The sequence below is a fragment of the Symphalangus syndactylus genome, chromosome 4 (assembly GCF_028878055.3).
Source record: "Symphalangus syndactylus isolate Jambi chromosome 4, NHGRI_mSymSyn1-v2.1_pri, whole genome shotgun sequence".
In the NCBI taxonomy this organism is placed as follows: Eukaryota; Metazoa; Chordata; class Mammalia; order Primates; family Hylobatidae; genus Symphalangus; species Symphalangus syndactylus.
The window spans coordinates 74,377,313-74,394,126 of record NC_072426.2 but is presented as its reverse complement, the minus strand read 5'-3'; the positions used below and the strand labels follow the sequence as shown (position 1 = coordinate 74,394,126).

The window sequence follows — 16,814 nt, the reverse complement described above, 5'->3', positions numbered from 1 at the left end:
AGGAGGAAAGGATTGATTTGTTTTCTCAACAGGCTGCCAGATGCACTCCGTCAGTATTCAGCCTCCTGACCTGAATCACTAAACCTAGAGACCTGCTAGTTAACTTTAATCTCTATTGATGTCTAATAAGTTGCCTCTAGTTGCCTGGCACTTTGAGAGAATGTTTAGTTAAGAACAATCTCAACAAATCACCTTATTTAGAATTGAATCCTTGCATGTTGTTGCCGGGGCCCCATCACATCTGCCTTCAAGCCACTGTGAGAAAATGGTGCAGGAAAAGAGTTGTTGAACTGAACACCCCAGATTTGATCCTGAAATTCAAAAGGATAAAGACTTCTCTGATTCACAAGAGTCTTAAGTGTAGCTATTTGAAGATCATAGCAGCAGGTGGTATTGAGGGACTGAGCTGATGTGCTCATGTTGGTAGAGAAGGCAGTTTTGGGTTTTTTTTTTGTTTTGTTTTGTTTTTTGAGGCGGAGTCTAGCTGGCTCTGTCACCCAGGCTGGAGTGCAGTGGCGTGATCTCAGCTCACTACAACCTCTGCCTCCCAGGTTCAAGTGATTCTCCTGTCTCAGCCTCTTGGGTAGCTGGGATTACAGGTGCACACGACCACGCCCAGCTAATTTTTCTATTTTTAGTAGAGACTGGGGTTTCCCTATGTTGGCCAGGCTGGTCTCGAACTCCTGACCTCAGGTGATCCGCCCACCTCAGCCTCCCAAAGTGCTGGGATTACAGGCATGAGCCGTAGTGCACACCCAGCCGAGAAGGGCGGTTTTTGAATTGTGTAGCGAATACCAACCACCTTATGCTGGTTACCATGAATTGAAATTGGAGTCATTCATACAGGCATAAGGTCAACCTGCACTATATGCATGGATGCTCTTGACCAATTTCAATGACAAATCACCATAATTTGTAAAGTCCTGGTGGTAGTGAACAGTCATTAAAATTACACATTATAAATATATGCATTACACACACACACACACATCTATTAACATGCAATTTTAGAATGGCATACTATACTGTGTCTGATACTTCGGGGAAGGTTAGGATGTCAGCATTGATATCAGGTGACTTCCGGCATCATAGCCTGTAATCACAGTTTATCGTGCCCTCACTAACAGCCACACTTTACCAGCCCACCTGTGTCAACACCACTCAGAATGAGTCACTCACCCTTGGTACATGTACGAATTACCTTTCACATTTTGTTTGTCAAAGAGGCATAGGTCACATCTGGCAGAGTTACTGAGTCACTGGTGTAGGAATCTGAAACCCAAACTGCCTCCACTGAATTCTCTCCCTTGCCTTTATAAATGTTCTATTTCACCAATAAAGGGCTGTCAGCCTCAAGATTTAAAGATTTAAGCTTGAAGGGGCTATAATTATTTCTCTAGGGCTCTGTTGAGATTTCTGCAGCTTACTCATTCATTGTTCCCACATGATTTTATATTTGTCATTTTTTTCCCTGCAACAGCAGAAGTCTTTAAATTGCTCCATACAAATGGAAAGCTAAGGTTAACACAATAAATCTGAACTTGACTTTGCATGCCCATTTTACTAATATGAAAAGGCTGACTAATACATGATTAGAACAGTGGTTATACTGGAGGGCTTTTATTAGAAAGATGTTCTGTCTTTACCCAGGTTATTTCTTGGGGAAGTTGTTTAAGTGGGATTTTCACTTTACTCCTTTTTCTCTTCTACTCATAGGTCCTGAATGTTCCCAGAACTACACAACACCTAGTGGAGTGATAAAGTCCCCCGGATTCCCTGAAAAATATCCCAACAGCCTTGAATGCACTTATATTGTCTTTGCACCAAAGATGTCAGAGATTATCCTGGAATTTGAAAGCTTTGACCTGGAGCCTGACTCAAATCCTCCAGGGGGGATGTTCTGTCGCTATGACCGGCTAGAAATCTGGGATGGATTCCCTGATGGTAAGAATGACAGGAAGCACCCCAAAAAGGGAAGGTTCTGGAGGAAGGGCACCAGGATTCTTTTACAAGTGTCATGATACATGAATCATAAAAAAAAAAAAAAACCTCTAAAGGACACTGGAAAACAAAGCAAAACTCTCTTTATTCAGAGCAGTGATGAAATATTTGAGCTCAAGAAGATCTTAGTAATTATCTAGTCCAATTCCTTTATGTTAAAGATAAGAAGCTGAGGCCATGAAAGATTACAAAAGTTCTTTTAGCTATTTTTGTGATATAATTGAGATGAACACATAGTTTTTCTCACTAAACTATTTTGCTCATCCACTGACCTGGCTACTCATCATTAATTCACAGATTGTCAGAGGATGGGCTCTTAGTAATTCCATTACATCAAACCACTCATTTTATAAATGCAGAGACCAAGGACCTGACAGGTTGAGTACTTAATAAAATTTTAAGGCTAAACTATGCATCTGTTATGCTACAAAATAAAAATTTGGAAAAGGAGTGAGAATGTTTGGGCATTCCTAATTTAGACAGGTTCCCTGTACACTCTCTACAGATTTTTCATCTTAGGGAATTTGAGTCACCTCAATACATCATTTATAGTCATTGACCTATCATCTAAATGCATTCATATACCTAAAAAATGTTTCCTGAGCATCTGTCATCTACCAGGCACCATCCTAGCCACAGAGTAAGCAAAACAATGAAAGATGCTGCCCTTTGGAGTTTCTCTTCTGCCAGGTAGAAGGAGACAATAAACAAAGCACATTAGAAATAAATGAATTATGCACGTGAAATGTTAGAAGGTGAGAAGTGCTATAAACAAATATCCCCAAATGAAAGCAAGAAAAAGTAGAGCAGAGTCAAGGGATGAGAAGTTAGGAGGGGGAAGGTATAGGTTGAAATTTTAAATAGGGTGGTGAGGTTAGACTTTTTTTTTTGAGATACAGTTTTGCTCTTGTCACCCAAGCTGGAGTGCAGTGGAGCAATCTCGGCTCACTGCAACCTCCGCCTCCCAGGTTTGAGCAATTCTCCTGCCTCAGCCTCCCAAGTAGCTGGGATTACAGGTGCACACCACCACACCCAGCTAATTTTTGCATTTTTGGTAGAGACGGGTTTTCACCATGTTGGCCAGGCTGGTCTTGAACTCCTGACCTCAAGAGATCCTCCCGCCTCGACCTCCCAAAGTGCTGGGATTACAGGCATGAGCCTCTGTGCCCGCTCGAGGTTAGACCTTATTAAAGAAAATGACATTTGAGCCAAGATTTGAAGGAGGTGGAGGAAATAGCCATGTGGACATCTAAATGAAAGTTTTCCATTCCAGTCTTGTGAATTAGAAGGTGAATGGCAAAAATACACAGTGAAATTCTGAACAGAGGGGGATAATATCCAATAATTTGTTACAGCTGCATTGCTTGTCTTGTGTTTAGTCTGGTTTAATATTAAGATTTCTCTAGAGAACACACATTACACAGATCAGAGAGGATGGCTTGGAAGTTCTTCACCATCATGGAGTTAGGAGATGTATAACTATCTGTAAAACAGAGTTAGATACTATTCTCAAAAGAATATTTAAATACATTGTACATGAAGAATAAGTAAAATGTAGACCAGGTGCTGTGGCTCATACCTGTAATCCCAACACTTTGAGGCCAAGGCAGGTGGATCATCTGAGGTCATGAGTTCGAGACCAGACTGGCCAACATAGTGAAACCCCGTCTCTAAGAAAAATACAAAAATTAGCCGGGCGTGGTGGTGCGTGCCTGTAATTCAGCTACTCAGGAGGCTGAGGCAGGAGAATCACTTGAACCTGGGAGGCAGAGGTTGCAGTGAGCCGAGATCATGGCCGCTGCACTACAGCCTGGGGAACAGAGCGAGAATCTGTTTTCAAAAAAGGAATAAGTAAAATGTAAAGGAGATTGCCTTAGTCTTTGAAATGACATTATTATTAGTGTGATTCAATTTAGCTATGTTCCTCAGTAGTAAACAGCATTAGAGAAAAACCAGGTTTAGAGAAGCCTTATATTGCCATTGGAATAAATGGGTGAGTTAACATTAGTTTAATATCTCCTTTGCTCTTTTACCATATAAACAGAGTTATGATCATCTTATCAAAACTCCTTTATTAAATAATGAGATTTTCCCAAACAGAGTTCTGACTGATTTCCAAGTATTCAATCTGATAATTAGCAAAGCAGTATTATAATAATATTATAACAATAGTTGGAACATTTTACAATGGATTTATTTGTTCACAACCCAAATTTGCAGCTTTCCTTTCTAGAACTTTCATTTAAATTGACATCTGAAGAAGAGGTCCAATCAACCAACTTATTTAGAAGACTTTCAGAAAGAAGGCACATTGTTATTAGTGTCAAGGGTTTTTCAAAGTAGTAATTTTCTGGCTCTAGAAAATCACTGAGTTGAATCGAGGAACAATTAACAATAAGAGTTATCAGCCTTGCAATTTACGCATGTTTTAAACTATGGTGCCTTTCACTTGTTCCCAGGGAAAACTGGCTTTGGAATATGAAGAATGCATTTGTATATTTGTTAATATTTACCTGGCCTCATTCAGCCTGCACCTGCATAACAGTTTTCTTTTTTAGGCAAAATAAAACTGCATCCTCCTGAAATTTTTTTTTTTTTTTGTCAATGGCACTAGAAACATTTTTGTCATAGTAGTTCAACACACACAGTTCCTCTGCCAACAAAATTGCTTTTAGTCTTTAATATCCTTTCCAAAAACAACAACCAGAAGGCGGGGAAGGCTTTTAACCATCAAGTGATTTTATGTTGGATTTTATCATAAACATTGAATTAAATGACTAGGTAATTGAAAGCTACCCATTGATTCAAATTGACTTTGAAGAAAAGCAGTTTACTCCAGAACTCAAAATTCAAGGCATGCGTGTTGTGAATCACACATCTCCATCTATCACTGTGTTTGAAGCTGTATGGATTCACAAGTAGCAACTTAGAAAAAATTGGTGGAGGTTTGCATATGGGCTAAGATCAAAAGCGCAGCATCATTGCCCGGGTGGATGCTGGAAGTGTTGGTGATGGATGATGGGGCCGGAAGTGAATGCTTAGCTCACATCACATCGGTGCTGATGACGTCAGCCCTCTGCCTCAGCTGGCGAAAGGGACTGGAACTGCAATTTTACCTACGTTCCAAAAATTATCAACCATTTCAGGAATACATTTCATAAAAGCTAGATGAAAGGGACTGGAACTGCAATTTTACCTACGTTCCAAAAATTATCAACCATTTCAGGAATACATTTCATAAAAGCTAGATTGAGTTCTGCTTGTTTTTTATTTACTTTAACATTTAATTAACCTTCTAAAGATTAATTTAGAAGAGACAGATATAAATATGCCAGATTTTTTCTGGGGAAAAGCTACAAAATGTATTTTTGGTATTCCAGATATTCTACACCAAAAAGTCTATTAATTTCAGAAAAGTATAGACGGCCTATCTTGTACCTTTGAAACGAATCCCTTTTTCATTTATTATTCAAAATACTTCATTTTAAAAGGATACCTTTAGGCCAGGTGTGGTGGCTCACACCTGTAATCCCATCACTTTGGGAGGCCTAGGTGGGAGGGACTGCTTGAGGCCAGGAGTTCAAGACCATCCTGGGCAACATCAAGAGATGAGACCCCGTCTCTACAAAAAAAATTTAAAAATTAGCTGGTCAGAGTGGCATGAGCCTAGAGTCCCAGCCCTTCAGGAGACTGAAGTGGGGGGATCACTTGAGCCCAGGAGTTCTAGGTTACAGTGAGCTATGATTGCGCCACTGCACTGCAGCCTGGGCAACAGACTGAGACACCCATCTCTAAAAAAGAAAAAAAAAAATTTTAAGTACCTCTTCCTAGTAGATCAGCACTTTTATTTTTTCACATAAAAAGTGGCAAAAAGCCAAATCATCTGATTCTAAGATAAGGTTATAATTATTGGAGAGATTAATGGGAAAATGCAAAGGATGTGGGATCACCATTGCCCATTGTAGGCATATCTTTAAACAGCACAAATACTATATTCCTTTCACATCTGATATGATATGATCATTATGGCTCTCCTCTCCCTGAAGCTTGGCACATGTTGCTTGCTGAAATTCTGCAATAATTCAATTTTTGAATTATACTTCTGTTTTTGTGACCATTTTCATTCATCTCCTCAGCGCTTGGGTCCACAATAACAGAAATAGGAAATCCAATAGCTGTGTTCATGTAAATACACAAATGAGCACACACACGAGACGGATAAGAGTACTTCATCCACTCTCGCTCAGATCAATATTGCATTAGCTTGCTAGGCTAAGGTCTCGCTGTTGTTCAGGAAAATTCAATACTTCTTTGTATTATAGTCGAAAAACCCTTTCACTCTCGTATCTTGAGGGCTCCTAAAGAGAGTGGCACGCTGTTGTCCGGGGGCAATGTTCTAGGGACAGAAGGCAGATTTACCCAGCATGTCTTAAACATTATAAACCAGTGAGTCATGGAGACTCTCTAAATTGCAAGTCTGCATCAGACAAGTTCTCTTCTGTTTTCTCTTTCAAAGAGATTCCCCTTCCGCCCTCCCCAAAGGAATTGGGTGATAGTGGCGGGGAGGATCAGCCGCCTGAGCTTCCACAGGGCGATCACAGCTTTGCTTGCGAGCTTGTATTCTGGGGGAGGTCAGCGGCTGTGCCGATCAGAGAACGACCCCAAGGATTAGGGCTGTAAACATTTGCCCACAAACTAAAGAAAAAACATCATGAAGCCACCCTAATGGAATTTAAATGAGGGAAAAAATAGTGAGGAAGTCTGAATGGACTCTAAGCCTTTTTTTTTAATATTGCAGACCAGAAACGAGATTCTTTTTTAGGAAAGTAAAGACTTAAGTGTATGGTTCTAGCAAGGTATTTTCATGTGTATGTTATGGACAACTTCGTGCTCCAGAGATAAGAAAAAAAAAGTGTTGTATTACTACTAGGGCCACATCCAGAATGAAGAAAATCTATTAAATAGCAAAGAACCACTACCTGTAGAAGAGTCAGAAGCCAGGATTAAAGCTGAAGAGAGACAAAAAGCAGCAAGAGTTTCATCTTCTGAGATGCTTTCTTCTGCCAACTGAGAAATCTAATATAACACAATTTGCTTCCATAATACAAAGCTATTGTCCTTGACAGCGTGATGCCCTGTGGATAATCTGTATCAGTCCTCCTCACTGGCTCATCCTCCTCATTTTCTTCATGATAAAGCAGTCTATGCACACAAACTGTGTGGTGCCTGGAGTAAGAGTGAGGGATTGCAATAGAGAGAAAACTCTGAATTCAGTCAACTCCATTATTTTCAACACATCGAGAAATTATCAGGTATTATTCAAAGCAACCCATTGTGCTAACTCAAATAGGTGAACCATTTTGGTTTACTTTATAGTTATTTTATTTTGTTTGGGTTTGGGTTTTTTTTTTTCTTTTTTAAAGAGAATTGGCCAAGAGCTGAAAACCTGTCAGCCAAGGATCTGTGCAATCCACACAATGGGGGATCAGATTTGCTGCCTACTAGGAACGCAGCTGGTACTTGAGGCTTCAGGGAGACCAGTTCTTGTGGGGTTCACTTTGGCAACCACACTTGAAGTCTCTACTGGCCTTCATCAGCCACATCCCGCATCCAAACTGCACACACTGGCCTTGAAACACCACGTCCCTGTTGAAGACCTCTCCCTCCAGGGACATGTCCACCTAATGTGCTTCTTTAAACACAGCAATCATTCTTAGTTGAAACGCACAGAACCATGGATTTCTTGGAGGGGAAAACAGTCCACACCATATTGTCCTTCTAAACCCAAACCATCTGGTATGTTTTTACCATATGTGCAATGAAAAAACCTAGAGAAAAAGAGGGACTTTTTTTGTGTGTGACTTGTCAATGATCAGGACAGGGAAATGATTCACCATCCAGGGGGGTTCTACACTCTTCCCAAGGCAATTTCCAGTTTACTCATTGCCAGGGTTTGCTTAAAGCACTTCAACAAAGGTGTGGCCAATTTAAGTCAAACAGCAAATTGTTGTGTTGTTTTTTGTGTTTTTCTGAGACAGAGTCTTGCTCCGTCATCCAGGCTGGAGTGCAGTGGTGCGATCCCGGCTCACTGCAACCTCCACCTCCTGAGTCTTGCTTCAGCCTCCCCAGTAGCTGGGATTACAGGCACTGCCCACCACGCCTGGCTAATCTTTGTAGTTTTAGTAGAAACGGGGTTTCACCAAGTTGGCCAGGCTGGTCTCGAACTCCTGACCTCAAGTGATCCACCCACCGCAGCTTCCCAAAGTGCTGGGATTACAAGAGTGAGCCACCGCACCCAGCCATCAAACAATTTGACTTTAACATAAATTAGTGGGTGTTCCCAATCATTCGCCTCCTCAAGTCCACTTTTTTTCCTAGTATGCACAATCAAATGGTTGCTTTTGGTGATTTTTTTGGTCACTGGAAACAAGTCACCTCTCAGATTTAGGAGAGAAAAAACTATGACAGAAGTCAGACAGATTCATTTTTATTTCATTCAGATTGTAAGTTGTCATTATGTATAAATTATTGGTATATGTAGTCTCCAACTTTTTACATGGTTACAATGATTCGTCTTCACATAAAGCCCTGAGTAGGACATAATCCATTGTCCTTTGTCCAAGCCTGTAATGTTTATCATAATAAGAATCCAGGGCTAAAAGATAGCATGAGGAAGCCAATTGCAGGTCAGTCGTGGATCAGACCCCTGGGACTGATCAGACCAGAGGGTTCCCTGGACATCAGCCTCCCCTGAATCTCCCCCTAGGGCAAGAGAGGCAAGGACAGGTAACTCAGAAACCTCAGTGACCATGGCTTAGCAGGAATCTTTTGGCGCTGGGCTGTGTATACAGATTTGCCCTGCCAATGGGTACCAAGGTGCCACTTCAATAGCCTAAATCTCATTCTTTGCAATTGAAGCAAGCATTTTGATTCTGTTCCTGAAAACAATTTTGCTCACTGGGGAATGCAGTTATGCCTGTTACTGCCCTTCTGAGTACACTTTAAAATCTTCTCCGCAAACCCAATCCAATATGTTCACAGCAAACCAATTAACTTAGGGAAGCCTTGCTTTGGGTTAGAAAACACTTCTAGGTTCTGCTGGGGCCCGTGTTTGTAAATGGTAATTCTTGCATCTGCTGCAGGAGAAAAGACATTTTGACATCGTCTGTATTCCTCCCTTTCCAGTTGGCCCTCACATTGGGCGTTACTGTGGACAGAAAACACCAGGTCGAATCCGATCCTCATCAGGCATTCTCTCCATGGTTTTTTACACCGACAGCGCAATAGCAAAAGAAGGTTTCTCAGCAAACTACAGTGTCTTGCAGAGCAGTATCTCAGAAGGTCAGTGGTTATTCATTTTGCAAAGCCCTGTGGTAAATACTCAATGTTATTCCTGCTCACACACCTGCGGCCACATGAAGCACTAAAGAAATGTTTTGTGAACTGGGGTGCCAGGTGTCTGTTTTTCTCTTTTAAATGGTTTTTTTTATGAATATCAATAGGAAGAACTGTTTGGTGTGCTTTCTTCATAAAATTGTGGGTGAGAAGCCTGCTTGGGAGCCTCTGAAATTATGGGAGAAAGTGGGAAATGGCAAAATAGTGCCTTGAAACAATGAAATGTGACTAGAGCATCTACCTGGCATCCTCAAATGCATACAAGGCTGAGCATCATAAGAGGACAGGCATCTATCCCAGATAATAAGAACAAATCTGCAGTAGTTCACCAACAGAGCAGTCACAAAGTGTGGATAATGCACAGTGGTTTGGTTGTGGAAGATGCTGGGGGAAGCCATTATGTTTTTTGTATTCTGTTAAAAAACTCAGTTAACTCAACCCTTCCTCAAAGTTTTTGTGGTCTCTAGCTCTTTTAAAGGCCCAAGAAAAAATCTGAAAGAACAAAGAATAAGGCCAGGACTGGTGGCTCATTCTGTAATCCCAGTGCTTTGGGAGAACGAGGCAGGAGGATTGCTTGAGGCCAGGAGTTGGAGCCCAGCCTTGGCAATATAATGAGAACCTGACTCTACTAAAAACTGAAAAGTTAGCTGGGCATGGTGGATTGTGCCTGTAGTCCCAGCTACTTGGGAAGCTATGGGAAGATTGCTTGAGCCCAGAAGTTTAAGGCTGCAGTGAGCTATAATCATGCCACTGCACTCCAGCCTGGTTGACAGAGTGAGACCCAGTCTCAAGAACAACAACAAAAAAGAACAAAGAATAAATTGTTTGTGCAATTATCAGCTCTAGCTGCCAGGCTGTAAAGTAACATAGGGAGAGGACAAGGGGTGTTTAGAGAGGTATCCTACAGATATGCTCATATCTTCTACACCATATCTCACTGGAAAATAAAGAGGCCAGTGAAATTTCAAAATCTTATTTGTATTTTATTTATTTGATTAATTGATTTATGTATTTCTGTGCCTGTAAATAATCGTTATATTACAAATAACAAACCTAAGCTTAAAAATATGAAGCCACTGCAAGAAAACCTTGTATGCCCTAAAACCTTATCTGTTATTGATAGAAAATTCAGAAAATGGGGAATTTTGGTTAGTTGAGATTTTCTGGATGGTTGAGAATCTTCCCTTTAATCTCTAAAGCTTTTTTTCACTTGTGTACTTTGGATTAACATTTTCCTAAAACTGAACGCTCATTTTCCCAGTATCATCAAACTGAGGATGTTAGGCCTAAGTGAATATAGATTTTGATGTTTCGTGGTCACTGTTGTGAGCATTATGATTTTATGCTCTAAAACTGTGGTGCTTTGGGGCCATGTGACAGTGCAGTTTACCCCCAGTGCATAATTGTGTGTTTTAATAAACTAATTATGTTAATAGTCATGATCAGGCCAGAGGCGAGGCATAAGAACAAAGGAAGTCAGGAAGAGGTGGTCTGGGTGCCAACAGTAGAATCTGAAAGACAGGGAGTTAACATCCACCGTCCATTAAGTATGAATTGTAACTAGACACAGAGTCTTTTTTCAGTTCTCTTCGATATTAAAAGAAATAATTCAATACAAAAATTTTATTTTAAATACAACTTTTTGTGTGTACCCATGTGACAGGTAGAGTCATAGATACACACACTCAACTGTGAAAATAAATCAGAATTTTCATCGTTTCCTGGTAAATTTCAAATAGTCTTTTTGTAGTAATCGCTGTAATAATCATTTGTAATAATCACTGTATGATCTTCATAGTATTTTTAAATATTGCCATGAAAATCCAAGTATCAGTGCTATATTCTAATAAGTCCCTTACTACCTTTTTTTAAAGAATTTTGAATGAAAGAACTCTTCGGTTTATCAAGTTAAAAAAGAAAAATGCATCTTAAATCCCCTATGTTTTGATGACTTTGGGCCCTGTTTTTCCCTTCAGATTTCAAATGTATGGAAGCTCTGGGCATGGAATCAGGAGAAATTCATTCTGACCAGATCACAGCTTCTTCCCAGTATAGCACCAACTGGTCTGCAGAGCGCTCCCGCCTGAACTACCCTGAGAACGGGTGGACTCCCGGAGAAGATTCCTACCGAGAGTGGATACAGGTATGCAGCATAAGATCAAGCCTATCTAGGATTGAATAAGTTTTTGACCGTCTAGAGAGGTTGTTGAAAGAAAGTGGTACTGTGCCAAATGGCCTCCAGTGAGAAGATAGGTTAACAGCCATCAAGTATAAATCACTGCAAAATGAGCCCCTCACTACACGATCAGAGAAAAGCTGGCCCAAGATGACATCCCTGAAAACGCATTTATCTTCTCAGATACTTATATACTACTCTTCCAAGAATGTGACTACAGGTGTCTCACTTTGATAACAGCTCCAAGATCTGATTTTTCCCAACTACACACTGTCTGTTAATGGGCTTCCTATTTTGACATGTTTTTATTTCCTGGATGAAATATATGAATCCTGTTTATAAACGTGTATGAAATAATTGTTTCCAGGAATAGGTTTCTGTTTGTTCAGGGTAGGAGAAGGGAAGGAAAGGTTGGAGTGTGTTTTTCCACGTAGGTCTATATAGCACACATCCAAGAAGGGGTTTGATTGAAGGCACTCTCCATTGACGAGATATCCATGTTTAGGCATGAAATGTACACATCTGTGTCCTCATTAGTGATGCTACCTCTACTTTCCTCGCTTTGTTCTGGCATTCCCTTCCTGCTGTCACTTACATATCCCCACAGACACCTCGTCAGCCCCACATACCCACCGCTGACCCCATTTTCCAGCCATCTAATCTACCCCCTCTCATCCCCGGCACCACTCCTGATGCCCACTTGCCCAACCCTGATATCTGGGTATTCCCACCCAAAGGCCTGATGCCGACAGTCCTGAGTTTTTCACTCACTGTTAAATGAAACATCCATAGCTGGATCTGTGGGTTAAACTGTGGGCAAATTATACAAAAGATTATTTGCTGAAGGATCCAGGCTTCCTTTTCAGGAGAATAGTCAGAGCCTGTCTTACGTTTATTGCTAGATATAAAATGGCTAATTCCCAGAGAGAGTTTCTAAGCAAGAAAAAAAAAGAACCACAAGATGATTAATCCTCTACTTTCCACATCTATTGCTCCTTCAGTCTTTTGAGCACAAATACCAGATTTTGTTTTACTTTGGAAAGGTCAATATTAGTTTAACATACACTTAAAGTGAAATGGCCTATTACAGGAGACTGAACTCATGCTAACCTCCAACACCGAGAAATATGTAGAGGGTGAGAAAAGATGAGACGTCTACCTTGGGATTGCTGAATCCATCTCTAGATTAAGTCAGAAACGAAATGAATTTGCCAGTGTCAAAATAGTTCTTGGTAACTTGTTTTCCCACATCCCCAAACCAACAAGCAGTTCAGTATGATTGACAGATGTGCCTCTCGGGGGAAGCTTACATTTTGCAGCACTAAGCATGTTTGCATGGTAATGAAACAGGAAAGGTCTCCTTGTGTCCCTCACAGGGCGTGCGGTAGGGGTGTGGCTCGCTTCTTCAGTGCCCTGCTGCTGAAACCTCTAGGGGAGCATACAGATGGGCAGGCTGTGGGGCTTCGACCCACGGCATTGTCTAAGGCTGAATGTTTACAGCCGCAGCCCCAGTGGGCGCGTGTTACAGGTGCTCTTTTGGTTTGCCGTCTATAGGCAGCTTGTGTTCACCGGCTCAATTAGACCCCTTTCCTTATCACAAGGACAGAGGGATTTCTGTATCCCAGGGTTTCTTGCCTTGGTGTATGGGAAGATTCGGATCACACGTGGTCTTGGAGAATGAGTGCAAGGTTTTATTGATGGGGGAGCCGGAAGGGAGATGGTTTTCTCCTGGACTCTTCTCCAACAGCTCGGGTCAAACTCCACGTCGTTGTGCCGGTACCTGTTGGTGTGCTCTTCCACCGGTGGGCTCTCGACGATCAGCCACTTGTGCCTTCTTCCCCCAATGTGTTCCTCACAACGTCCAGCCGCTTGTATATCTGCCCGCTAGGGTCTCGGGTTATTAAAGGCCCAGGAGGGGGGCGTGGTGGGCCATGGTGGTCTTGGAAAATGCAACATTTGGGCGGGAAAGCAGGAGTACCTGTCTTCACTTTGGTCCGTGGGGTGGAGCCCTAGCCAGGGACTCTCCTTTCTCTACCCTGCGCTTCCCTTCCCCCTTCTGTACCATTTAAAGGGACCACGCTCTTGCCTTCCCAGCACTCCCGTATCAGTAATGTAGTCCCATTCTTGGTAGTGTGGGGAGCTCTCACTAAGGTAGAAATGGTGGTCTTCCAGGAGCTCTGAAACTGCAACTGTAGCAATTCTTCTGCGCAAGGCAATTCTCTTGTCAGTAAAAACACTGAGACTACATGGCCTCTCACAAAGCGTTTGTCAACAGAACAGATTTACATCATTCTTTGGAGTTAGACACAATCTGAGATTGCCCCAAAAGAAAAAAAAATCTCAAATCATCCATCTCTTTTTGCCAATGAGAAAACTTGATCAGGAGAAGCAAAGTAACTCAAACCCCCAAAACTACAGGGTTTTCTTCTTGCTCATGCCATGTTCTATGGCTGGGCCAGCTGGGGTCTGCTATGTATCTTCTCACGCCAGGACCCAGACTTGGGGGACAGCGTCCTCTGAAATGTTGCCTGCCCCAAGGCAGAGTGTATTAGTCTGTTCTCACACCGCTATAAAGAACTACCCAAGACTGGGTTAATTTATAAAGGAAAGAGGTTTAATTGACTCAGTTCTGCATGGCTCGGGAGGAAACTTAGAATCATGGCAGAAGGGGAAGCAGGAAAGTTAGAATCATGGCAGAAGGGGAAGCAGGCATGTCTTACATGGCGGCAGGTGAGAGAGGCGAGTGAAGGAGAAACTTCCAAACCATCTTATAAAACCATCAGATCTCATGAGAACTCACCCACTATCATTGGAAGAGCATGGGGAAAACCGCCCCCATGATCAAATCACCTCCCACCAGGCCCCTCCCTCAATGCTGGGGATTACAAATCAAGATGAGATTTGGGTGGGGACACAAAGCCTGACCATATCACAGAGGAAGGAAGATTGCAGCTCATCATGATGGTTCTTGGATCTCCCTGCTGGATCGCTTCCACCCACCTTCACTGCCAAAGCATATCACAGAGCCACACTTAACTTCTGAGGGGCAACAGGAAGCCGTGGCCCCACCTGGCTAGAGGGAAGAGAGCTTAAATGATAATTATCCTACTCATAGGACACTGATCCTTTACCAAGTCCACAGAATGTGGCCCGATCTGTCCTAAGTACTTGACATACTTTTTATCTGATCCTCACTGCAATCCTGGGAAGGAGGTATAATCATCCCCATTTTAAAAACGAGGATGCTGAAGTTCAGAGAAATGAGTAAACACTCAAGGTCAGAGTTAGTGACTGGGCTTGGAAACAAGGTCTATCAGACTCTAACATCCACTTGTTTATATTACAGTGTGCAGGACTTTTACCATTTATTCCCATTCATATACTTTCAAGTGTATTTTATGAAATGTCCATCACCTCCCTGCTGAATCACGTTGAGATGGGTTGGGTGCTTCCTATTTCTAAGCCTACAATGCAGGGACTTTGCTGCTCCATCCCTCTGAAAGGTGAAAGTCACAAAAGCTTAGCTTCAGGTTCACCTTGAGGTAAAATTACCGTTTTTCCCCTTCCGAGCTCAGCAGGCTCATTTACATGCTTGTTGTGTCTGTGTACGGGGTGGGTGCTATTATCATCCACCGATCACCTAATTATGAATAATTTCATGTGTTTCCAGCTTTTCTGAAACTCTTTGGAAGTGGTTGGCTTGTTGTTTTCATTAGATAGATGTTTTGTAAATTAACCAACAAGTACAGCATAATTTATACTGAGGGCAAGAGGCACGCACCTCTAATCACAAGAACCTTAGCGCACACACATTTCTATTTATATGCACATAAGTATGCAGATGACATTTGTTTTCTTTTTCAGCTTTTTCACATTTTGCATGAAATATGCCCTCACAAAACAAGTTGCTGTAGCAACAACAAGTACACAAATACTTGCATGTGTTAAATTAATAAGGCGATATTGGAAGCTGACTTTCCATCAAGACAGGAACAAGCTTTGTTTCCCATTGTTTTCCCTAGGAAATTACTGAGTGGCATTAAAAAAAAAAACAATGCATCATTAACTGTCGATATGAACGTCCACATTGGAGCTTCCTGTGAGATCTGTTGTCTGCCAGAAAGCTTAAAAACAAGTCAAGGAGCCTGTTAGTGAGAAGGAGCGTGAAGGAAGTCCCAATGTGAAGGTTTGCACACAGCCATATCCTGCTCAAAAAGCCACTTCATATCCTGAGCTGCTAAAATTTCCTCATTGTCAATGGCAGAGTTAATCACACTATGAAATTTGCCTCCCCTGCCTTTTTTTCCAGATTATTCCATTCTTTATTCTGTGTCCCAGAGCTGCTGATCTTATTGTTAATTTTACCTTTTTCCTTTCTTTGTTTCTGGTTAATCATTCTAGGATGCAAAATACAGACTCCGTGTATCAGTGGTGGGATCAAAAGTCTTCCTTTTCAAGCACATCATTAGAACCCAGGCCATTAAGCTCATTGAAACTGAGTTTCTTTTCCTATAAAATAAAAATAACGTAGCCTTCACTCCATTCAGGCTCTCTCAGTCTATGATCTATGAATCTCAGAGAAATGCAGTTTCAGTTTTTCCTTTTCATTTCTGCAAACTAAGTACACAGTGTACTGCATCTTCTAGGGAGACGTTCTCAAAGATCCTGAACGTAGCCATTGACACGCAAAGCAGAATTTAATTCGTTAATTATTTCAATGTTTTATTAATGATAGCGTTCACCACACTGTAAACAGATTTATCCTTCCAGCTTTAATTAAAGCTCTTGGGAGTGCTTTCCTCAAAATAACTGTGACTTTTCTCTGATTAAAATGCCAGGAGACAAAAAAAAAAAAAAAAAAACACACACACACACACACACAAACCCAGAGACATAATACCTGGGTGGGATATGAACTTTGTTGTTGGAAGAAACAAAAATAGCACCAGGATTACCACACCCTCTAGTGACTTTAGAAATTAAATTACTTGACAAACCAACTCGGGCTGAAACTGTTCTTCTCCAAATTTGGGGGCTTTTTCTCTTGTGGAAAAAATTGTGGTACTAGAGTATTTATGCCTTCACTTATTCCGGAGGAGCAGAGAGCGGTTGACTTCTAAACCACATCCTGTTTGGGTTGGTAAATCAGCCCTCTTATGGATTAGTCACACAGAAGGAAACCTCCAGGAAGACAGTCTGTACCTATAAGACCACATCAGCAAACCCTTGAGGCAAGAGCCTC

General features: G+C 41.6%; 1 protein-coding gene across 6 annotated transcripts in view; it reads left to right on the top strand.

Moving 5' to 3' along the window:
- Nucleotides 1-16,814, top strand: part of NRP1 (neuropilin 1) — a 158,428-nt gene that overhangs the window by 70,000 nt on the left and 71,614 nt on the right. For all 6 annotated transcript variants that reach the window (XM_055275097.2, XM_055275096.2, XM_055275098.2 and 3 more), the window contains exons 4-6: nt 1,717-1,944; nt 9,187-9,342; nt 11,373-11,539. In XM_055275097.2, the coding sequence (XP_055131072.1) occupies nt 1,717-1,944; nt 9,187-9,342; nt 11,373-11,539 (551 nt within the window). The remainder of the gene's footprint in view (nt 1-1,716; nt 1,945-9,186; nt 9,343-11,372; nt 11,540-16,814) is intronic.